This window comes from Lepisosteus oculatus, chromosome 25 (assembly GCF_040954835.1).
Source record: "Lepisosteus oculatus isolate fLepOcu1 chromosome 25, fLepOcu1.hap2, whole genome shotgun sequence".
Taxonomy (NCBI): Eukaryota; Metazoa; Chordata; class Actinopteri; order Semionotiformes; family Lepisosteidae; genus Lepisosteus; species Lepisosteus oculatus.
Window position 1 is genome coordinate 3,032,579 of NC_090720.1, and position 24,849 is coordinate 3,057,427.

Here is a 24,849-nt window from a genome sequence, read left to right on the forward strand (position 1 = left end):
GGACCGATGGCGGTACCGGGCAGTGGCTGGCAGCCCTCAGATCCGTAACCGAGATTCTCCATTGTCTATCCATCCGATGACAAAGTCACAATCTGGAGAAAACAAGTGACCAAGCGTGACAAGGCTTTCAATAAAGCCGTTATTTTCCCCCCTCTCCTGTAAAGAACGAGACGTTACATATTATTCGCTTGTGCCAACTGCAGCGGCTCGGATTTGCACGGTTTGTGCCGCTTTCAAAGGATGTATTGTAAGCGTCGAAAATGTTCATGCAACACGTTCACCGGTACGCCAATATTTACCGCTATTAAAAGTGAAAATGAACAAACTAAAATTCGACACGTTTACTCAACCCGAGTGGACAGAAAAATGCGAGTAGAGACCTTCTACAATATATGTACAATGTTACTTTCCTGCGATATTGAATATTATAATGTAATTCACATGCTTAAGAATGGACCTGCAATGTAACTTTTTAGCCTCGCCTTCTTATTCAGAACGTTAAAAACAATGTTAAATGCAACAGTGGTTACAATCTATTTCAGCCTATATGCTTGCTCATAGCTGATCCTGGAGTCTTCAGCTGCCCGATAGACCTGTCAGTTTTACCTACCTCAGTTACAGATTTGATTCTACATTTCAAGCACAATCACATAGCACAGCATCTTTAGTCACAGATCAACACAAGCACACATGCAATCCCTCTGCACCGGTGTTTTTTTTTTTCTTATAGTAGTGTACGAAGACTGGGATTGGAAAATTAACTTAAAAGAGTCGGGGTCTTGCAGTTCTTTCGCCCATCCAAATGAACTGGAAAATCAGGAGGCGCTGAACACTAATGAGTCTGGAGGCGATTGTAAGCGTCGCAAACAAAAAGCAGACTAAAGCTAGGAATGAAACTCCCAACACCAACAGAATCATCTCAAACTGCTTTTTATTACATCTTAAATAACAGTACATTTTAATATAGGATCTATCTTGCATCCAGCTTTCTGTAGTACACTGACTGACTTTAAAATTAAATACAAAAGGTGAAAAGGTAACAGTGGGGTGCAGAGAGCTCTACAGTTATTTTATGGAAAGAGAAAAAGAGAGGGATTTTATTTTTATTATTTTTTATTTTTTTGCCAAGTCCAGGCCTAACGCACAATTACAGCACATTTTTTGTACAGAATGTCGCAGAGAAAAACAGAATGGAAAAATGCCACTACTGCTAAAGAAAAAGCGCTTCTGTATACAGTAAGAAGGGAATAACAGAAAATTCTGCCATCCAAATGCTGCAAGTTTCTTTTTTTCCTTTTTTTAAATTTTTTATTAAAGAAAGCCAGAAAAAAACCTGTTCATTACAAAATGATTCTAGCATTTTTCAGTACTGGAAAGAGTTTACTACAGAAGGAATTGGAAACTTTCTTCCCCCCTCCCCCCATGTGTTCATGTGATCTGTTGGAAAACAGAATGGACATTCACTTCCTTCCTTTCAGAATCATTCCTAAAACTGCAATTTCAGAACAGGCTCAAGTGTGGTTTTATATTTCGTAATTAATGTCTTAAGATGGTGCTTCTCTTTCAGGTGCATAGCTTTCCATATTAATTTAATGATGTATGCACAGAGTAGCAAAACAATATGAATACAGCGGCAGTGATTACAGTTTTAACAGGTTATTTTCTTAAAGAAAAACATCAAAGGATTTAGTTCCATATGCACTTTTTAAGCAATTCTACAGCATGCGATTCTAAGAGTTAACCCACCCATGGCAGACAACCAAAAGAATTTTTTTTTATTTTTAACTTAGAAAGTTCAATATCATTATTTTCAAACATTGATTTATACAACATTTCATTCACAGAGTATTAACTGCATTTCCAAGCACGGAACGGGCACCTCTGTTTAAACAGGACACTCCGGAGCAAACCGGGGTAAAAATTCAGTCCCCCCCAGCCCTCCTCTATCCCTCCCACCCCCACCCAAAACAATTTCAACAAAAGAAAAAAAAACAAATTGAGGGGTTAATCTTCATTTAATTATTCTACATTACCCAACGACAAAAAAAAGGTGAAGAAAAAATTGTTAAAATTTGCAATTTGTTTTAAAAACGAGCATTCATTATCATAAACAGCATGTGCTTGGTTAGTTTACGTTTTGAACATTATTCTATATACGCAAAGTTTCTTTTTGTGCAAACAAAGATCTGTGACACAAGACAGAAAAAAGGAGAAAAAATAAAATTAAAAAAAAATCCGGGACTAAATATACAGAATTGACATCCCCGAAAGCTGGTCTTGGACTCCCTGGTGAAGCGTTTTGTTTTTCATAGTGATAAGCGGACTAAAAAAAATGACAAGTGATTCTCCTTACTTTCATTTTAAACTCAGCTACAAACATGATTCTAAAATCTTAAAGACTGAGATAAAAGAAAGCTTTCAATTCTCTTTTTAAACATAAACCAACAAGTTCACTGATCTAAAACTCGGAAAAAAACTAGCAAAAGTTAGATAATTTTTTATGACTACGCTCAAACATCTGTTTTCAAGATACATTTTTGTATGGGATGATAGTGTTTTTTTCTCTCTCAAGACAGTAACATAAAATGGTCCCAAAAGGAATGCACAATTTTTATAATACCACAGGAAATCTTTTTTTTGTTGGGTGATAAACCATTGTGCTCTTCTTTTTAATGAGAGAAGGAAAGGTAACATTTCGCCCTTCATAGTTTTGGGGGTGTTTGAGTCAGTGTGAGTGGATTGGATATGCAATGAAATTTAATATTTTGATGTCGGAATGGTCTTCCAGTCACTTTGGAGTCCGAATGCCATCTGCAAATGAAAAAAAAGAAAAGTTGAGAATGCAATGGAAATACTTCTTTAATAAGCTTCATCCATTTGATACTGTGCTTGACAAGATCAAACCAATGAACTCCTTCAGAGTCCACAAAACGTACAGAAGACAGAAATTTTCAGGGAGAGCATATTTAAAACTTAGTACACACTTTTACGCAGGGGGGGTTGTGGGCGTCTTAAACAGGTCACGTTATTGCTCCCCACCCAAGAAAGGACAGAATGAGATCCTCATATTAGCTACTAACAACGAAGCAAGATAGTTTGGCTAAATGACCTTTTCTCAGTTGTAGCCACTCATTCATTTTTAGCACATTTTATTTTCCAACTGCAGTTGCTAGATGGTTTGAGGGACCTCTAGGTTGCACTCTGACCCCAAGCTTCTCTCTCCCTGTCTGTATCTCTCATGGAGAGCAAGCTGGGGTATGTGACAAGAAATTTTATATAGCCGATAAAGTGATGTTAACTTATTTCCTGTACTGCACTGGTGTCAGATTTAAAAACTGGCCTTTCATCTTTTGCTACGTATTGTTAGAAAACACGAGGTGGGAACAAGTTTTTTTAGATTGAAAATGATTTGAAAGGACATACCATTGTTTCCAAGTGTCTGTATAAGCAGTAGTTTATAAGCACTGACTAAAATCACACTACATCCATGAAGTTTCTCTTTGGCAGAATGACCAGAAATGACTTTGTGAAGCTCCCTGATTAAGTATGAATAAATTATGATGACAAGCAATCAACAAGCAGAAAAACAACTTTCAAAGCTCAAGCATATTATCGTGCCTCTGGTTTTAATGACCTGCAGTTGGATTATAGGTATGTGCAGGGACAAAAAATCAGAATTACCTTCAGGCTTTAGTTCCAGATCTTGAGGAAGCTGTCCCAGGACCCTGTTGCCACTGCCATGCCATCATCAGTCACACCCAAGCAGCTAACTCGGTTATCATGACCTGCGAGCACACCTGAAAAACAGCACCACAACGCACAGCGTTACATCAGCAGCTCCCAGACAGGAATTGGGGAGCCTCGGAGACGGTCCAGGAGGATCCCCAGAGAGCCGTTTCGAAATTTTTCCGATGTGTCAATGTGTTGTGTTCCGGTCTACCAGGAATGCTCCGATGCAAAGTTTATGGGAGCGTTTGCTATGCCACAGCTTAACGAGTTCCTCAATGACATCAGGACTTGCAACGTCCAGAAAGGGATCTCCCTTCCCAAACAGTGTTGGAACCCCTGCAGCAAACACAATGCACCCTCCCTTTCTCAGCTCCCTTTTAAAAAAAAAGGTCATAAAACACAATCTGAGTTTTGACTGCTAGTGCGATACTGAATACTGACATTTCTCATATGGACTTACTGATTAGCAGTTTATTAGATGCAGAAATTCTCTTCCTCTACTACAGCAGGCTCTCCATGCAGAATTCATAAAGCAGCACTAAGTACATCTTGATAACCAACCACATAAAGTGATTAAAGGGGATATTTTACAATAAGTACATGACCAAGACCAATTTGCAGCAAGCATTTGTAAAATGTCTTGAGCAGTAGTTTCTGGGCATATGTCAATTTCACTTCTCTCTTGCATCTACCTAAGATCACAAATGCACACGCGGTCAATATCGCTTTTAAAAATTTATGGTGCCGTAGGAAGCTTTTCTGCTGCGGCAGCTGGTGAAATGGCTGGAAATGGTTCCAGGGTGAATTTTAAGTCCTGTCTGTGACTGTTAAGGATGACGGCAGAGAGGTCTATTTGTTTAATGCAGCTCCATCAAATCCACACTGCTTTATTCCCAAGCACTGACCTGAACACAACTCCCAACACACCAAAGAAGGAATGCCTTTAACTAAACACTTAGGAGGGGAAAGCACAACCGATAGGACCTGCAGAGTCAATACTGCGAGCACATCCTGGAAATTGATCACTCTTCCTGACCACCCAAGCAGTTAGAAAATATGCTAAGAATGATTTAATCAAAACTGTGTAAAACAATTTCAAGGCAACTTACACAGTTATTCAAAACATCATGCTCACATCTGATTTAAAGTGCTAAATAAAAAATAATCTGAACAACTGAGGTAAGAGCACACCCAAGTCCCACCTTTACACCCATTTGAAGTGCTCCTTTTTTACTTAGGGCTCAACTTGAGGTCAACTCAAGGCTAGACCACAGCTAGATCCAAGAATAACAGGCGTAGCACCACAAGCTCTTAAGCCCACTAAAGGTACTGTGTAAACTCCAAAAGCTAAAGATTTTAAGCTTTTAAAAAATAAACAGGGTTTTCCAAGATCTCAGTGAAGAAAGTTCTGTTGACGCATTGTATTGTAGATGAAGCATCTAGTACTCACCAGCACGGTCAGCTTTGAGGGTGTCCCAAACATTGCAGTTGAAGTCATCATATCCAGCCAGCAGCAGGCGGCCACTCTTGGAGAAAGCTACAGAGGTGATTCCACAGATGATGTTGTCATGAGAGTAAACCATCAGTTCCTGATCAGCACGCAGGTCAAAGAGTCGGCAGGTGGCATCATCAGAGCCCGTCGCAAATGCGTTGCCATTAGGAAAGAACTGTGAAAGACAGAGAGACGGACATGATGGGACTCGGCCTCAGCGAAGACTGCCCAAAACAGAACAAGGAAACATTGTCAAAACCACAGAGAGCAAGATTACGAGTTTAACCTAGATATGATATAATCTCCCACTGCACTGTTTGCATAATTTCGGTTTTATAAGATTCTCCCTCTGATCATTTCCATTTCCAGTCACAACTCCCCAAACACTTTAGGAAACCTTCAGTGTTCTACACACCTGGATGGGTTTTAGGCTACCTTACCAACACCAGAAAAACGTCCCAGAACTTACACAGATGGCATTGATGTCCGACTCGTGCCCAGTGAAAGTTTGTCGGCACATTCCTTCTCTGATATCCCAGAGTTTGGCTGAGGCATCACAAGCACCAGAGACAAATAACCTGGCATCAGGTGCCAGAGAGAGGCTCATTACATCTCCAGTGTGGCCAGCGAATGTAGTTGTCTGCTGGCCAGTTTCAATATCCCACAGAGCGCTATAAAGAGAGCAGGAAGTGAATGCATTTAAATGCTAAGGTTACACTTTAGGACCTACTTCCTTAAAAAACAAATCACACTGAACGACAAACAAGTTACTAAGAAACCAAAGATTATTATGGTAACTTGCTGTTACATAGTTACAGACCTAGTCTTGGCACTTTATACCTTAAACTAATTCACTGCAGCAGCCTGTCCATTTAAGACTCCACCTTTACACTGACGAGTATAGCTTACCAAGCAATACTGTTCCTAAATTATACATACAGTACATGCATAAGATTCACTAAGGAGCAACTATCCAAGGTGCAGGTACAGTGCTTATGTAAGCAACTACATAAAATCTGGATTCACATAATTTTGTTAATCCACCCAGCTGTTTTACAATAATACAGCATAAACATACAGAACAGTACTGTATGTAGCTTGCACTACAGTACCAGCTGCTGAAGTGTGTTATACAAATAATTTCAGGCTCCACCGCTGTTTGAAAAATAGACTAGGAGGTTTCCACCCTAGTGTGCATAGGGGAATTTCACTGATTTGTTTCCAGGCAGTTCCCTTCACTCACCAGGTGGTGTCTCCAGAGCTGGTTACAATCTGGTTGTCATCCAGGAAGCGACAGCAAGACAAGTAACCTGGGAATAACAATGAACCGAAGGACTGTTAGCTGTAGGTTCTCCATAACTAGATACATTTGTACTAACGGGCTTTCACAACATAAAAAATGCTTAGTGGATCTAAAAAAATATTTTGCAGGAACATGGGTGCACGCACAAAAAGTGCTGACATTTATTTTCAAGTCCAAGCTGGAAATCAAACAAAATAAATGCAAACACCACCCTTCAAAAGTGCACAAAGCTTTTATAAAGAAAAAAAAAGTCTGCATGTATATAGTCCAATTTAAATATCTATACACGATGCAGAAAGCTGTAAAGTGGCGTTAAATCATTACAATGCCAGAAGGGCAAAAGCTGACACTTCCATTTAAAAAAAATCCTTACAAAGATGCTTTAGTAAAGATATGTTCATTTTGTTTCAGAGGCAAGGAATGTCTCTGTGTCAAAAGAGGGAAAGAGCAGTCCTGGGTCCCAGGAGCAAGGGTCACTTGGACTGTTCAACAAGGCAAATTAGCAGAAAGGTTCTGGAACCTTCCTCTTCAATTTAGTTCTGGTGCACAGTTGCAAGAAGTTCTAGGGATCTTATTAACACTAATTCAGTATCCACAATAAAAAATATTCCCACAAAAAACAGGTAAGGGATGGGTAAAGACTTCTTAGCAATACGTGGCCAAAATGCGTTTCAATAATAGCTTTGAACAGTCTTAAAATTATAAACAGCACGCCCTTTCATTGGGTCAAGGTGGAATACACATTAAAATACCACATTCTACCACCTGGTTCAAGGAAATTGTTTTAAATTTAAAATTCCAAGAGAGAAAGTCTCATTCTTCATAATTAGTTCAAATGGGTAAGATACTTGCAACTTAATCTGGGTAATTCACAGTTTAAAAGGTCTGTAATTTGCTCTACAAGCACGCACTGAGGGCACAGAAGGAAGCAATGAACAGTATAGTATTCAGCAGCTCCACAGCAAAGTTACACTTTTGCTAAACTTGTGCCATAACATCAACAGCCCTATCATGACAAAGCCGTTTTCATGCCAAACATTAAATTTCACAGATCTATATAAAGCCATGTTTTCATTTTTAGAGAGCTTGAGAGTGTGCAATCATTGTTTTCGAGTTTGCTTGTACATTATGACAACTTCTTTCCACAATCTTAAAATTGTGCACCCAAAGCTTGTGCTTACACCTCAAAATACAAAAGGATACAGACTTTGGGTCCTCACTTAAACATCCCAATTCATGTAACTCTTTAAATGCTCATTGGTTAAAAGCTTTCAACTATTTTTGTGCTCTTCAGTGTTCTCTCCCTAACTAGAAAAATGACAATACAGATCTGATTGTATACAGTGCATGACATTGTCAACTTTGAAGTTGTAAGGGTGCCACTATTTACTTGCCTTGGGCTTCAACTGTAGGAAGAAAAGTTTACATTTGAATGTCAGGCTCAAACTTAAAAAATCTTAAATACATCTAAGATGAGTGTTCCAGTTTCCATGGGATACTGAGTTTGGTTCTTTGTAGCACCTCTGTAGTAATGAAGTAATGGAACTTTCCGGCTTATGAAAATCACAACTTGTAGGCTTAGTCAGATAGAACTGTCAACTGTTCCTTGTGTACAGAGACCGATGATTAAAAAGAGCCCCTATAACCCACTGGGCCTTAGCTCTGCAGCACAAGGGTTAGAATGTAACTGACAATCAGATAACAGGAATGCTGGAAATCAGTCACAGGAGAGCCGAATTCGTAGTCTTAGCCGAGAGCCCAAACACAGTGGCCATAAAATTCCCAATTGTCAGGAGTTGAATAATAAGCTCCTAAGTGCCCTGTAGATCAGATTCCCTTAAGGCCAAGCACAGTTCTTGTCTCGAGATACAGTACTTAGCAGTTAAGACTGTGCTACAAATTGAGGTCCATGGATCCAGCGAGGTGATCAGATATTACAGTTCTTCACTCATATTCAAGCATAAAGATAGTTTTCATCAACAGGTAAAAACAGCTTTACAAGAGATATACAATTAATTTAACACACAGCTCTTACAGTTTTCTCCACTGCAGTACGCAAGGACAACCTGCACCTAAACTGCTGTACTGACCCTTTCAAGTGGTAAGGAAATGAGAAACTGAATATAAAACTCCACAATGGGCTGACAAAGGGACCTGACTAGCCTCATGGTACACAATTAAAACATTCTGACAACAACCAGCAGCTGCTAGACAATTCTACCAACAAATTAAAAATGGAGGAAGTGGGAGAGGGAGGTTTCCTTACCTGTGTGTCCAGCTAACTCACGGCTCACACGAACATTTCCCTCACGTGTTTTCAGGTTGTAAATTGAACAAATGTTATCCAGTCCTCCACAAGCTACATAGTTTCCAGAGGGAGCATACGCACAGGTCATCACCCAGGAAGAGCGCAGGGGGATGGCGTGGACCTGAAGGGCAGAGGGGGAGATTCAAGCAGCCGTTATGAGGGGGTCTGTGTAAACACACGGTATGCTCTTAAAAGTCAGCTAAGCTATTCAAGCAACCATCTTTAAAAAAACAGCATTATGTCAGAAATTTCACACACATAAGGGACAATTTGTGACGTGCTCCGTGGACACCAACAGCACAGGTCACTAATCACTGGTATCCACCAGAGAGTACGCAGCATTTTCCTCGTCAAGATAACCATAAGGGGCAGCATACATTGCAACCAACAGGAAACAGTTCCCAAAGCTCATTTCCCCATAACCCTCTCAAGGGGTTTAGCCAGACTCCACCCACTTTGCGAACTATTTCATCCAATTCAGGATTGTGGGGGACGCTGGAGCCGATCCCAGCAGGCAACAGGCCCAGGGCAGGAGGCCAGTATATCAGGGCACACGCTCACAGCAGGGCCAGTTTTCACAGAAGTCAAGTATCTCTTTGGACTGTGGGAGGAAGCTGGAGCCCTAGGAGGGCAGTCTAAGAAGAGGTGTGTGGTCTAGGAGGAAACCCACACAAACAGAGAGAGAACATACAAACCCCACGATGACTGCACCCCAGGTCCGGAACTGAACCCCGGGCCCCAGGGCTGTGAGGCAGCAATGCTAAACACTGCGCCACTGTGCTGCCCTCCACCTGACTCAACCAAAGTGGCAGGTCCCCACCAAGGATAAAATGCACAGACCATGTGACGTGTGGTCACCACCTGCACCCACCCAGGCGCCATTTCACACTCGTCCTGCTTCACCCTCTTCCACACACTCAACAGCCTCTGCACATCAAGTTGCGAATGACCCATGCTGCAGTCATTTTTTAATCGCTGAACAGTAAAGTGTAATGTACAATACAGTATTTTAAAATTCATTAGAGTAATCCTCGCTCCTATGTTCAATTTAGTGTGTTTAACCTTGTGCTATACTTGATGTTCAATTACTTTAATCATAGGGTCGTAAAATTCCTTTTAATTGAGAAAAATACTTCTACTTACCAACACCATGAACCTTGGTTTATGCAAGTACTAAGAAAGGGTTACTTCCGACTTGCGTAAAATTTGAGTTACATAAGAGCTTGTGGAACGGACCCCTTACATCAGTCAGGGAATGGGTGTATACCCATTGCCCCATGGTGCAGTTTTCACAACAGCTTGATCCACGTGATGAATATTAAATTAAAGTACTCCACAGCTTTCCATACTTGACAATGTGCTTCCTTCTCCTAGTACAGTTCACTGACCACAGCAGTAAATAAGTATTATTGGTGCTATAAGACTAAAAATAGCCAATTTCAAGGCTAAGAGATTTGTTTAGCAAAGACAATTTGATATGCATAAACAAATTCAACTGTTAATATTTTTTGTGCAAACATTACATAAACAGACTTCCAGAGAAAAATACCTTGAATGAAAAGCGCTTCATTCTAAAAAGCCCGACAATACGTGTTGGTCTTACCTTGTTTGTGGTATAGCTGTCCCAAATGATGAGTTTACCATCCTGGGAGGCACTCACTAACAGCCTACACAAAAATAAATAATGGAAATAATGTTTTGTGGCTCTGCGAGATGAGAACAGACAATGCATATTTAATTCTTATTAAAATAAATACAATAGAGTCACAATTATCTGACATTCCGTTTTATCCGACATAGCCCATCACCATAGTGTACAGTACAGTATATATTGTATATACAACGTTTTGCCCAATCCAATGCTGCTCTGTCTGTCCATGTGTCACGTGCTTCGCTTGCTGATGTCGAGCTCGTATTGATTATTTTTCCTATTGTATTTTCGAAGCGGCACTAGTAACTAACTTACGTTGAGCAGCAAGAGGAGGCAACTGCTGCTGATGTCACGTTAATAAGACGCTGGCGAGACCTAGTGCACTTCTCTTCCTTGCAGCAAGTTTTTTTAAAATAACAATAGTTCTATCCCCTTTTTTGTATTATAGTAGATTAATAAACCAAATTTCATACTTAAAACTGCGCTTGCATTAATCTATGATTTGTCTACTCAGTTTCCACATTATCCGACAATTTCAATTATCCGACATACTGTCGGCCCCATTGAGGCCAGATAATCGCGACTCTACTGTAAATGCCCTTTTATGCACTAAAATTATATTTCACAATCAACTACATTTTTGAAACCACTATTGAATCAAAGCATTGGTATAATATACTTGTGAAACTGTCACACCTTTGAAGAGAAAAGACCCTCATACTCATTAGTGATAGCAACACATAGGGCTTTCCAATTCCAAAAAAGTAAAACATACATGGCTTAATTACCATTATTAGAACCATCATGCACTCAATGTCTAATGATTACTCTTCAGACAGAAACCATTTTTTATGTATTATAACCATACAGTTTAAGAGTTCCAATAATGACAATACTTTGAGAAAATGACTTAAGTGCATCACTTGTGCACAGCATCAGAGCAGCTGAGGTAACAGCTCCTGACCATTCTACCTGCATGCACACCACAGAGGTAGTACAGGAATGCACTATACTTGTCACATCAGCTGCTGTTTTGAATAACCCCCCTATTTTGAATACAGGCAAATCTTCCCTAGTGGGGAAAAACCCTTCCTTGGATAAGCAGGGTGATACAGCCTTTTTATTAGAAGAACTGCAGTAAAGGCTGAAATACAGACACTGGTGCGGTCACCAAAATTTGTTTCTCTGCCTCTTCATGTACCTAAATGTCCACATGACTAACAGCTCCCAGGGAAATAAAGGGAAGCATCACTATTCCCTTTTGCAGGGATATAACAGACAAAAGTTACCAACTTTGTATCAAAATGTTAATGTAATGTTCATTTTCACACACAATTATGGAAAAGGTAAGAGTAATACCTAGACATTGGCAAATGTAAGCCATACGCCGTTTTTGTTTTCAGAATTCAGTTCAACAAACCCTTCCCCTCAATCATCCAATGAACAAGCACAAGCAAAACAACTCAAGAGTTGGATTTGCTTCAGAAATTCTACTAGGACAAAATCAGGGAGGCACAAAGCAACAACTGAATATCAGAAGTGAAGTTACAGCAGGGATGCTTAGAGTGGATCGGCATCTTAAATCTTAAAACAAAGTGGTAAAAAGCCACCAAGAGAATTTAGTCATCTGAAAGATTCCTTTCTCTCTTAATCTCACCAGTGAAACAATGTGTATATTTCCACAAAATAAGACCCTCCACCCCTTATTCTCAGTAAGATGCTTAACAGGGGATTGTCCAGTATTACCTTGCTTACCAAACACACTTGGTATTAAAGCAACAATGGAATTAGCTACCTCACTTCCATTGGATTAACTGTACTCATTTTAATTGCATTTACTAATTAAAACTGCACTGTGATTCTAGTTGCAATTTCTAAACACCCGTCTCAAGACTTTTGTTTAGATCATTTCTCAATCATAGCAGTTCTCGGGTTTTCACTGGAGCACAAACTCATGCCTTAATTATTTTATAATGGTATCTATAAAATGTTAAATACAAATATCCTGTTGTACAAGATGGCGATGACCTGTCAGAACCAACAACCCACACATTAACAACTTAAAATGTACCGAGTCTCAGGTACACTAATGAATTTCAACCATGTCAGAGGAAAGCAATATCATTCAGAACTTGAATAGCAATATTTAACAGAATAATAACAGAATAGCACTGACATTATTATTGCACATGAATACCAAAGCTATAGAAATTCTAAGAGTTTAGTAAAGCTAATCTAACTCTTGGCATCTTAAGACAGAATAAAGAAATTCAGCATTCAGCACAGTGTGCCTTTCCACCAGCAAGACTCCCAGACCATACCAATTTAAATAAGACATTTTTGGGACCCACTCTATATGGAACAGTTTTGACTCATCTGAAATTTAAAAAACATTTCATGTTCTTTGTGGGCAAGAAACTGAAATTTGACCAGCTGTGACAATTACCTTTTGCCTTTGCCCAACGTTATTTATAATCCTGATAAAAGCCTGTATATGCAACTTTGTATTGTATGAATGTATCATTAAACAAAAAATGTGGATTTAAAGACTCTTACATGAATTGGGACCTTCCATTACAGGATCATTTACAATTACCAATTGATAATGCTAAAACCCAATACATTGAGACTCAGTGACTTCTTGAAAGTTAACTGAATTAGCCAACACCCTGGATTCTGCCATTTGTGATCCTGTGGTCCAAATGGTACTGGTGGGGCAAATCTTGCTTGGAGAGGCTAGTCTGCTAATCTTGGCTCACCAACTGCAGCCTTCTCAATTGTTCTGCTAGCATCTCTACAGCAGACGTGTCTCAGACTCGTTGTGCACTTCTTTAGGTTATTAGAGCAGAAAAAAAATCTAAACCCCATTAAGTACACCACCAAATCTGGGTTACAAAAAGTTCACCATCCTATCCTACAAAAGACTTGATTTCCCCAAACAGGTATGCAGACACTAGTTCAGCAATGCCATGGACAGGGTTGCGATTCTCAATGATTGTAGCAGTGAACCATGCAATGGGCTCCTGGGGGCTCACAGCAATGTCAATGTAGGGCATCGCCCTTCCTTCAATTAGCACAACCACCAGAAACCACTGTAAAACCTCATGTTTAATTAAACGAGTGGACAATTTGGAGATGCCTGTTAGTCCTTCCTCATTTTACACAGGTACAGGAGTCGTGTGCTGAGAACAGAGGCAACTGGAAACAGCAAAATGGGTAGTAGCTATGTTAAAAAACTGACAATCTGAATGTACAATTAAAAACTTACCTAGAATCAGTGCCCCAGTGCATGGCATAAATTTTAGCCAGATGACCCCTCAGTGTTCGTCTAGTGCGCATTTGAATTCGGCCAACAGGATCAATGTTAGCTGTAATCTATAAGAAAAAAAGAACATTTCACTGCCACTCAAGCACAATCTAAAGTTTCCAAAGGGAATTTTTTTTTGCGTTTGCAAAAAAGATTCAACCATCTTGTATGTTGTTATCCAGATCCAGATTTTAACAAACAAACTGGGCTAATAATGTTGTGAAGACAATACTGAAGTTCTAGCTGTAAAAATAGACTGAAGTGAACCGATATGGAGCGTTAATTTCAAATTGAAAACAGAAAGCATTGTAATCGTACCCTTCACAATTACATAAAGTAACATAAAAATGGTATCAAACACCCGATCCTCACCATTCACAACAGACCAGGAAACACAACTGGCATGTGAAAAGACCATAATGCTCACCCATGAGAACACAGCACAGGTGAAAGGTCAATGATCATTTTGACTGACCCGTAACAGATGGGGGGTTCTAAATATTCCTAGACACATCCTAAGTTCCTCTGTAAGCACTTTCAGAATCAAATTTTAACTTCATATTTTTTAAGAAAAGGAATCCAGATATCACTTGCAACTGGTTATTTTACCAAATGCACCAACATGATAATCCCATAAGGGTAGTTACAAAAAAGGTTCCTTGATTACTGAACTTTCAGAATTAACTATTCTAATATGATCGTTGTTAGTACTTGGTTGTAAATTCACATTAAATAAAATAAATCTAATAACTACTAGTGATTTGTGTTTGAATAATTTTCTGTAATTTTAGTTGTAACTTAAAAAATGACACTATACGTTTACATCAAGTAACAGCTGCAAAACAGACATTTAACCTCGCACCGATGACCACATCATGAACGAACCACTAAAGAGAGGTATATAATGTAGCCTGTCTGAAAAGCCTTCCTGACAGCACAGTGTGTGAGATCTACCACTCCACGTTCTGTGCACTAAAGATGTGCAATATCTGCTGAACTCCATCAGATGACAAGACACATAGTACATTTTTAGTAACTTGCCACGTTGCCATTTGCAGTTTACAATTTTCATGTAATTCACAGATCATACCCTTCCCTTATAAAAAAAAACTTTTACAGGTGTCAAATTCATCTATCACAACTTGATAAGTGCACAGCCACATATATGCAATCACTTTTTACCTCAGCTGTAATAAGAATGAACATAACAAGAATGCAAGATGGTAACCTGCAACAGGATTCATTGCCCAGACCTGACCTTACTTAATCCTCCCTTCCAGACATATCTGCTCAAAGACTCTAACAGCCAACAGCAGGCTCTAGGTTACATTTCTAACACTGACTTAAAAGGGGGATAATCTTGGTGGGATATAGACAGAAGTCTCCTTACCTGCGACAAAGTGGCATCTGCGCAAGCTTTCCTGGCATCCTGCAAGGAAAAGAAGAGCACTGTGTCAATTCCGAGTTAAAAAAAACACTTACAAATTCACAGCCAGGTCATAGCAGATGTCGGGTTCATTGGTAGGTATGGGTTAGTAACAATGCTCCCTACTCAAAATGAAAACTAAGCACAAAAATCTAAAACCTAACTACCAATTCTACATGATTGAAGTTAAGTTGGATATATTGGACATTAATGATCATCATGGCAAAGCACAGATAGATCTTAGTACTGCACATTGTAGATGGAAAGATTACTCATCAGGATTTGTTTACCAATTTTTAAAGCACATCTTGATTTCGGCTTCCTTTGGCTTTCATTCTTAAAACATCTACCATATAAAAAAGAAACTAATATAAACCTCTGTCTTTGTTTGGCTAACACAGGGCAGGTCTCATCCTGCTTGGCTTTTTTCCAGCTGCAAATACACAGCAGGACCTGCATAAAATCTCCACTCCACTTTATTTTGTTTAGATTAACTTTCCAATTCTAACGTTTTTGAATAAATCTGCTCACGGAAATCTGAACAGAAGAAAAATCGTGAACTTTCGTTCACTCCCATTAATCTGGTGAAGTTTGGGTTCCACTGGCACAGAATAATGTTGGAGGAAATCAGAAATGAAATACACTCCTTGACTTTTCTGCAGTCAAGAGCTAAGGTTTTGCAAAGCATACAAGGAAATGACGTCCTGCCGTGACTAACACCGTTATTTTTTATCAATGTTATTTTTTATAGGTCAAAATTTTCTGCAACTGGCTTGATGAGCATCTATCACCAGAATGGGCATTGCACTTCTGTGCTTTGGGATCCCAACAGAGTATTAATAAGAGTATCTGGTGTGGTGTCAATGGGGGAGGCTTTTTTGTTAAACATACAGACAGATGTTCTAAATAAGTAAAATGTTAAAGCCATAAATTTAGTAGTCAAGCAACAAGTGGTAAAAAAACAGTTTAGGCAAAGACAAATTTGTGTATCCAACCTGGACATTTCGTAAACAATGGAAATCATAAATCTGAGCACCCCACCCAGCCCGCAGTAAAAAGAAACCTTGGAAACTGTTTGACATTAAGCCGTTTCAATTTGTGCTTGTGCCCGTCGGGCTGTAACGCAATACAAACACCACGTATACAATTTCCCCAAAGCCAGAATACATTTAATTGAAATGACCATGAAAAGCAAGTTAAAATCTCAAAAAAGTGAACCGATGAGACAAGAAAAAAGGAATACAGTATTGTTAAAATGATTATCTTTATGTTCTTAACATGAAAGAAGAAATCAAGCCCAGTCAGTCCGATACACTTATAGGGCAAATGTTAAATAGGGTTAACTAAGAAAAGAGGGTCGGGTGTTATTTTAAAACAAATCGCAGGTCAGGGACCATGTAATACTAACTACACAAAAGCAGGTACAATTAACTGACAACCTTTTTCCAAAACAAACAAGTCATCTTCTAATCCTGTCCTATGTGACATTATTCAACCCCCCGTGTATTACACAAAGCCTTGCCAGACATGACAACTAGCACATGGGCATGGGAGGGGCGACTCCCAATCCGACACTCAAGTAGCGAGGAAGGATGCACTAGTGACCTTTCCTAGAACTAGGTTCTCTTGAGGTCAAACCTCCCTTTTGAGTTTTTGTTTCAATATTTCATCATGGAGAAATACATGATCACTCTTACCAAATGGCTAATACACATACAGTCTTTATATAGCCTGTGATTTGTTTAATGCCAATGTCACTCATGGACAACTAGAACATTACTTACAATTTACCTCTAAAATAAAGAACTACAACCTATTTTTAAATAGGTTTTAAAAATTTGTAAAAGATTTTTTGATAAAGAACTTTCGAGAAGCTCGGGAACCTTTTTTTCTGCTTTGAATCTGCTCCAAAACTGTTAAGATAGCTGAAGTATCTAACGCTTATAGCTGAGGTATTATAACAGAGATAACCGAAGTGACATTTGCCAGAAACAGAAGAGAACCTTGAGTTTAAAAAAAGGCAGATTGTGTAGATCTGTTTGCATTTCTGTACATGCATTAGAAGTATTTTACCTGAGAAGGATTGGGCTTTAAAAAAATGTCCTTTGCATATCCACATGGCAATTTGAAACAAAACAACAAAATTGACCACTGGCGATTGCCAGAAAGAGACAATCTGGGAGTGCTGGAGACAATCTAGGCTGTGCTGACCCAGCTGCACAACAGGATGAATAGTAGCACTTGGGTGACACACAGGCAGCTGGGCAGTCTTTGCTAACCTACTGTACAAAATCCAATGCGGGGAACTGGTAAATAACATTTTAAAACAACGCTTCTGATGGATTTCATCACAGGACCGAAAGGTTTCAAAAGCCTGCACAATCTGACTGAAGTGTGAAGTAAAACTAACATGTAAAATCAACCAAAAGTGTTTGTGATAAGTCCTGCTAAAAGAAACCTAAATGCATGTTGGTGCCCCATACTGATGGAGATTCATCGGACACTGCCGATGCCGTAACTCAATTCATCAGCAGCTCATCATGAATGAGCGCACTTTCCTTTACACGTTCTTTCTGTTAACAAAACCTTCACCAATAGTACGAAACATGTTATTCTTTGTGTTGAGGTGTGGAGTGGAGAAGCAGATAAATGCCCCGTTAGTGCAAGCACGTTAATATGAGCATACCCAATAATTCTGAAAGACTGGCAACTGTTCCAAGACTCAAGAGAAAAAAACTAAGTAAAAAAATAAAAAAATCAGCTTGAGTCCTACAAAAGGAAAGAAACTTTAATGTTACTTACAATACTTCAAAATAAAGCCGTTTTCCATACCCTTCACCACCCACCACTATGTAATTCCTTCATGTTTTACTTGCTCAACTGTTTAAAAGTGACTTGTAACAACTGTATAAATAGCTTTCATGAATAAATGTAACTTTATTGAGACATTTCTCCACCCGTTTTACATTCTTTCTTATAGGGAATTCAATTAAAATTTGAATTTGAGGAAGACATCCCCATGTAAATCAAGAACTATCTGTACTTTACTGATGATTAAGAATAAGAAACGTTCCCATCATAACCAAATATTGTTTAGCTTCCAATGCTCTCCTATATTTTAGGAACAAAGGGAACAATCAGACCTTATTCTGAAAGGAGAAAGCTAGTGGTATGGTCAGCACCCAGCTGTCACTGCTACACCACTGGGTAAAAGTCTCACTTAGGTCATAGAGAAAGCAGCTGGTTTATACAGGCAAGAGAAATGCTCTGCCACTGCACAGAATCCTTTACAAACACCTACAGAAGGGAGCCCTGAACTGCCCAGCCCTTAAGAGGCTTTCATAGAAGAGACGCCCAGCTACAAGCTTGGACTGTAGCTGCTTGTGCAAATCCAGGCCCACTACAAGAAGCTCAGGGTCTGCACAGTGACATGGCCACAGACACAATAACCGGACATCAAGATGATGGAAGAAAAAGAACTGATGCAGCGGCACACCCAGGAGCACAAGGCCTCGGAGTATTTGTACAGAGAAACGGGGCTGCGCTGGACGTACTCTGATCTGGTTCTTGAGCTGCTCAGCCTCCTGGCGTAGCTGGTCGAGTTCGCTCATTTTCCTCTCCTAAACGGTGCACTTCACTCCTGCCGCCGGGACACTCACAGATCTGGAAGGGAGAGAAGACGGCTTCATGCATTAGTCAGCAAAGGCACATTCCCAATAAACTTCAGCGCCATTACTGCGCAACAACAAAACGCACAATCTCATCCTTTAACTAAATATATACCCCAATAACTTGTGAAGCAGAAGTATTACTAATTGAGTACTGTTCTATGCTAAGCATTAGTGGTAAATGTTAGCTGCAATAGGCTAGTTAAGCTATTTTTGATCAAATTTAGCCTCCCGCTGCCTGATAAAAGCAGTACAAAATGCAAGGTGACAACTGTTCTAATGTTAACGGTGGCTAAAATTCAATCAAATCAACTTGGAACAAAATTGGTGCCATCAGAAAGTCAAAATCCTTTTCAGCACAGGTCTATCTGTTCCATCACTGTAATAACACAAATACACCTTCTCAGCATCGTGCATTTTAATAGTTCACTAGGGGTTCAATAAAAGGAAACATTTTCCGCCAAAACAATTCTTTGTAGTGGTCAAAGTAATCTGTCTTTCTGCATTACAATTACTCTATAGGGCTCAATCTCATTTTAGTCTACAATGAACACTGCGAATCAAAGCAGCAATTTCTGAAAACCAGATTCAATTAAGCATCACTTATTTGAATAGACAGTTAAGTGTGCAGTAGAGAAAGTGCAGTGTCAGTTTTGTTTCTGCGCAAAAAGGAATTGCTCCATTTCTGGCCCAAACAAACAAATATTTCAGATCCCCGAGACAGCGGGAGGTGACAGAAACTTGCTCAAACAAAATGAATTACTTTCATTTCATAAATCATCCATGTCGGCTTGATACTACAACCATCCAGCTGCAACTAGACATCAAGGTTATCCAATAAAGTTCCCACTTCAGAAATTGGCAAATATAAACCAGGAGTGAACTAGAAAAGACACAATCTTCTTTTTCATAATTGATATAACATATATGAAGCAAACGGATTTTCACAAATATCTAACAACACTCAGTCCTTGTGTGTATCCCTTTAGGAAACCCAAGATGTGAGCTGGTGTATCTGTGCTACAGTTACCTAGCAACCAACTACAGTTGCTGTTCTTGTGCTAATCAACATTTCTTTCCCTTAATCTTGATCTTTATCACAGTAGTAAACACACCAAAATGCCCTGTTGCATTGCAAACCATAGCTGGTAAACTACTAGTTCACAGGTAACTAAATGACTGTAAAAACAAATGGTATGTAATGTAATTCCATTCAAGTAAAACTATATCCCAAAACTAAACGGGCAGTTCAGTAACAGTCCTAAAAACAGTTAAATTCTCAATAAACCGCAGATGGAACGATGTAGGCTAAAAAAAAAGTGCAGTACCTTTCCCCCCAGGTGCTATGAGAAGGCTTGCTGTTGGCCAGAAGGGCTGCAGGTTGCAGAAAAGCTCACCTGAACTGGAGGTTCTGGTGTTTTGCTCACTACCAAGCCAGCCCCTCACCTGCAGCCTCTTGGGCCAATGTCACCCATAATCCCGGGACAGAGTTGAATCAGCTCCTCGAGCCAAATCCGGTTAAGACAAAACCTGCTGATGATCCCGAAGCATCGGCTATCCTTCTGACCCTAATCCTCTGGTCCACTCTCTCTTAACCCCATCACTTTCACTCACCCTAAAAAAAATCCTGTCATGAGCAGGTCGTCAAAAACATTTAAATGGAAAGAAACGCCCTGTATCTTTATGCCAAGTTATTATAATCTTCACAAGTCTACACAAGTACAACAGCACTGCCATGCTGTCCTTCCAACTGTAAGGGCTAATTCAGATCCCAGTGCTCTGTTGTGTGCATGCCCACAGTTCTTAAATGCTTAATATGCAAGTTTAACCCAACTTTCACACCTCTTGAAATAATTTAGTTGACCATGTAGAAGGCCAAATGTAGAAAGCAGCATTCATATTTTTAGACTGCCCTTCTGGTAACCACTTAAAGGGATTCCACAACAAGTAAGGCAGTCTTGACATATGCAGTTCTAATGCCAGAAGACCCTAAAAATATAATAACTTGAAAAACAGAAAACTAACCAATGAAGTTGTTTACTTCTGTTTCACAGAACACGCAGGTCTGATCATTTATCATGATACGAAACATCACTTTGCACCATCTTCTATTAGCCCAGATCTTTGTACAAACAATCACCCTCCCCTTCAGGCACCACCCTGTATAAACAGTGAAGCTGACTTGTATCACACTCCACTTTATCTTGCAATGTTCGGAAAGAAACTTTTTTAGAAAAGACGTTATGGTCTGTAGGAGTCTGGAACAAGCTTCCCAGCCAAGGCTAAAGCCAATACCCTGACTTCTTTCAAGCAAGGGTCAGGTGAGATTTTCTGATCAATTTGCTAATAACTATCAAACAGGCGAGATGAGCCATGTGGCCTCCTCTCATTTGCAACTTCTTATAAAACTAATATAAAATGGAGACAAATTACCCAGAGGCAGTGACAACCCATGCCTCTGCCAGCCTGTCACACTACCACTTTCATCTGAATCACAAAGAGAACAAATAGGCTGTTCTCATAACAGTGGCTGCTACTATAAACAGATTTGATGCTTGAGCCAAAATTCAATATCCTTGCCTTGACAAACTTTTAGTCCACAAAGAATAAGACTATGCATAAGCAACAGAGAACACCAGTCCCGAAATTTCAAAGATAAAGGCTTTCTTCCAATATCTAGTATACTTTGTTGACTTGTAAAAGCAGGAGAATAGCTACTGAAGCATGCACACTACTCATTAAATTGTCTGCTGAAGATATACCTATACAGTTTGAATTTCTCCTAAAATTAACGACCAGCCCAGTACCAGTCTTTGAAATCCGTTCTTCATTACAAGTAAATTTAAATCCTTTGTCCACATTCCAGAAATGTCCTAGGACGTTCGTAACACTTTCCCTTTCAGAAAGCTGACAAGATGCCCGTCAATAATTGCTATACTATTGTTTTAGGTTCTGCACAGATGATAGTCATCATGAAATTGCATAAAGCACAATGCTTAAAAGGAGCTCATCCTTAGCTGTAGTTTGCACAGAGCCCTTACCTTACTTTCAATTCGTTCCTGTGCCTTCCTTGACTGAAAACCTTAACAAGTTCACTAGCACAACACCTAACCACCTTTTTCGCTGAACTCTGCCAACTGATTGGCCAACACCGGTAACTGGGTCTATCTAGGCAGTGATCCCAAATCCCATAATCTTGTCGACAGAAATATGTCATAGTAATGTAGTTAATTCGCCTTCTCCCTCTCTGCATGCTTACTCCTAACTGAAGGGTGCCGTGCTGTCAGGATCACTTAGCGTTCTCCTTGCAACCTGGATGACCTGGACACTGCCTTAAGCACAACTCCGGTCTCGTGTACAGAGGCAATTAAAACAAAGCCACCCAGAATTTAAGCGGTGGGGGCAAGCGGTGGGCATCCATTAACAGGTCCAGAAAAACCAACAAACAGTATCCTTAAAAAAAAAAAAACAATGTTAAACTACAGAAGAGAATTTTAGGAGACTGAAAATGTCCCTGTTCAAGATTATTAGATTTGTTTTCCTTCTGCACGCTCACCCACAGCACCAAACCACATTCATAGCAATTCAGACTACTTATGTACAACCTACTTGATAGTCAGTCTATTTTTAGATAGGCAGCTCATGGCACACAGGCAATAGAAGGGAAGCAGACTTCAGATTTTCCAGTAACTCCCTATCATATCTGCCATCTTAGGTACAATACTATGAGAAAGGATGAGGAAGTGAAATTCAATTCTACTGAAACCATCAATGGAGACCACACCAGATCATTTTTAGTTTTTTTTTTTGTTTTCTGGCTTCTGGCACTGACAGCAACGGATTTCTTCCATTCCAGAAAAAGACTAGTTTTGAGGGACCCTCCCTTGCTAGATAAAGGAACTGCCAATTCATCTCCTGACCACATCCCCCCTCTCAAACAACAAACATACGAAATATAGGGTGGCTAGAAAGTATTGAAATAACCTTTAAAAAAATATCTGCAGCTGTAAATCCATTTCACCTGAAAATCACAGGGTGTCAATTGGCTCCTAGTGTCACTGAATGTCAGTAGTTTCTACTAGACAATTTCCTGCCTGGAAGTTTAATAAGTGTTTTATTGTATGCATTAATAACTATGCTCAACCATAACATAAAATGCAATTAAATCCAAAATTCTGTACCACTTCCTGTTTGAAGTTTTCCCAATATCCACTCACATGCCCATGATGCCAGTACATACCACTATTTTCAAGTAAAATGGTTGCTGTTACACAGACATTCCCTGAGCAGTGAGTGTACAACTATACAACCACACCCTGCGCAATATTATTTGTACTTTCAAGCACTGCACTTCCTGGGCACATTACGATATAACAGTTACACAAAAACGTAAAACATCCAGTTCAAACACAAGCTTAGGAAAACATTTCAATAAATGATTGAAAAAGATGCTTTCAAGCTAGCCTTTCTGACAAACTGGAATGGAGATCCAGCAGAAAAGTGTAACAGATAAATTCTTCCTCTCAACTTTAGTCAGGTTGAGCAATGTCTAGGACTTCAGCACTACTACATCTCAAGGGTATATCAGTTCAGTATTATAAAGGCAAAAAAGTGCATTATAAACAGAACATAACATTTTACTGCCAGTTCAATATTTGGCAATCAGTTGTCTATATCCTACCATTTGTCTTCAGCTTTTGGAAAGGGCTGAGTAGTTTTATTTCACTATCAATGCTGTTTAAGTAAAATATCCAAAATTACATTTTTTGGAAAAATGTTAAAAGGTTGCTTGAGATTAATGCAACTCCTCATCTAACTGAAAGCTGTCTAAAGCATGCTCACCGATAGTGAACTGCCTTTACTGGAAGTTACAAATGAGGAACACATTGTTTTGCATACTGACATTGCAAAGAAGAATGGAACATGAAACATTCAAAGGAGAAATCACTTCTGGTGAAAACGGTTAATACATTTCCTCCAGCTATTTCTACATTTACTGGAAAACAGAACCCCATCTCCCCCCAGAACCATCCCCTTCTAAATGGTAGAAACTGCATTTTCTAAACTACTTAGAATTAACCTGAGTAACTCATTCATAAGGTTCTCCCTTATGACAACTTTACAGGGAATCAATTTGATCAAAATGTTTAAAATATCAAAAGGCACGCCTGTAAATTCAGTTTTTAATCAAAGTGCATGCTCCAAAAAACAAAATCAAACCAAGAGGCTTTGCAAAGTAGCAATCTGTTGTGTAGCCTACATCCATTAATACACCAATCAGATTGAGAAATTAGCAAAATATGCAAAGCATGCCAATGGCCTGCAGAACCACGAACATCCTGGAACCCATTCCCATGATTTTCCCGAATAGTTTAATATTAGAAACCTGCACAAATATTTTTCAGGAGGGACCAGCACCCAGGGAGGTAAGCATTGCAGTGCTCTGAGCTGGGAATACAGACACTCTCATCACACAATAAAGAAGTGCAAGGTGTACCTCAACACAGCAATAGGACATTGAGATATTAACAAGAACCAAAGAAGATTGGAGATCTGGCTGGGTCACAGGACAGAGAGAGATTACACTAATGAGACTGAACTAGTAAAGGACATTCAGGAGGAGAGCTGCTAATTAACTCCCACTGAAGAAGGGAAAAGGGTTTGGTAACCTTTGAAGGAATTACTCTGCAAAAACTGTGTAACAAACTGAATCTAAGCCACGTCTCCCTGAGTTACCTCAATATTGACTGCCACTAACTCAGTCCCTACAGTTATAATGGTTACAGTTATACCAGCACAACTATTTCTCCGATCATCACCAGAATTAACTGGGAAGGGGATTCCTTGCCTTCCATGTCAATAGAAAGAAGGAACATTCAAAAGAGAAATGTACTTTGCAAAACGGGATTTCTAAATCTTAATCTACAACATTTTTCGAGTCCTATACCAATACCACACTACCGTT

General features: G+C 39.4%; 1 protein-coding gene across 6 annotated transcripts in view; it reads right to left on the reverse strand.

Moving 5' to 3' along the window:
* Nucleotides 1-914: 914 nt before the first annotated feature.
* gnb1a (guanine nucleotide binding protein (G protein), beta polypeptide 1a) overlaps nt 915-24,849 on the reverse strand; it is a 49,650-nt gene continuing 25,715 nt past the window's right edge. For 3 of the 6 annotated variants that reach the window (XM_069184072.1, XM_069184071.1, XM_015337100.2), the window contains exons 2-11: nt 18,771-18,879; nt 15,181-15,219; nt 13,752-13,858; nt 10,436-10,499; nt 8,791-8,953; nt 6,465-6,531; nt 5,691-5,892; nt 5,180-5,396; nt 3,682-3,797; nt 915-2,811 (exon numbers count right to left, since the gene is read on the reverse strand). In XM_069184072.1, coding sequence (XP_069040173.1) covers nt 3,691-3,797; nt 5,180-5,396; nt 5,691-5,892; nt 6,465-6,531; nt 8,791-8,953; nt 10,436-10,499; nt 13,752-13,858; nt 15,181-15,219; nt 18,771-18,827 — 1,023 coding nt within the window. In that variant the 5' untranslated portion in view covers nt 18,828-18,879 and the 3' untranslated portion in view covers nt 915-2,811; nt 3,682-3,690. Of the gene's footprint in view, nt 2,812-3,681; nt 3,798-5,179; nt 5,397-5,690; nt 5,893-6,464; nt 6,532-8,790; nt 8,954-10,435; nt 10,500-13,751; nt 13,859-15,180; nt 15,220-18,770; nt 18,880-20,212; nt 20,330-21,925; nt 22,035-24,849 lie in introns of those variants that run through there. The other 3 variants (XM_006641974.3, XM_015337099.2, XM_015337098.2) reach the window with 3 other exon arrangements.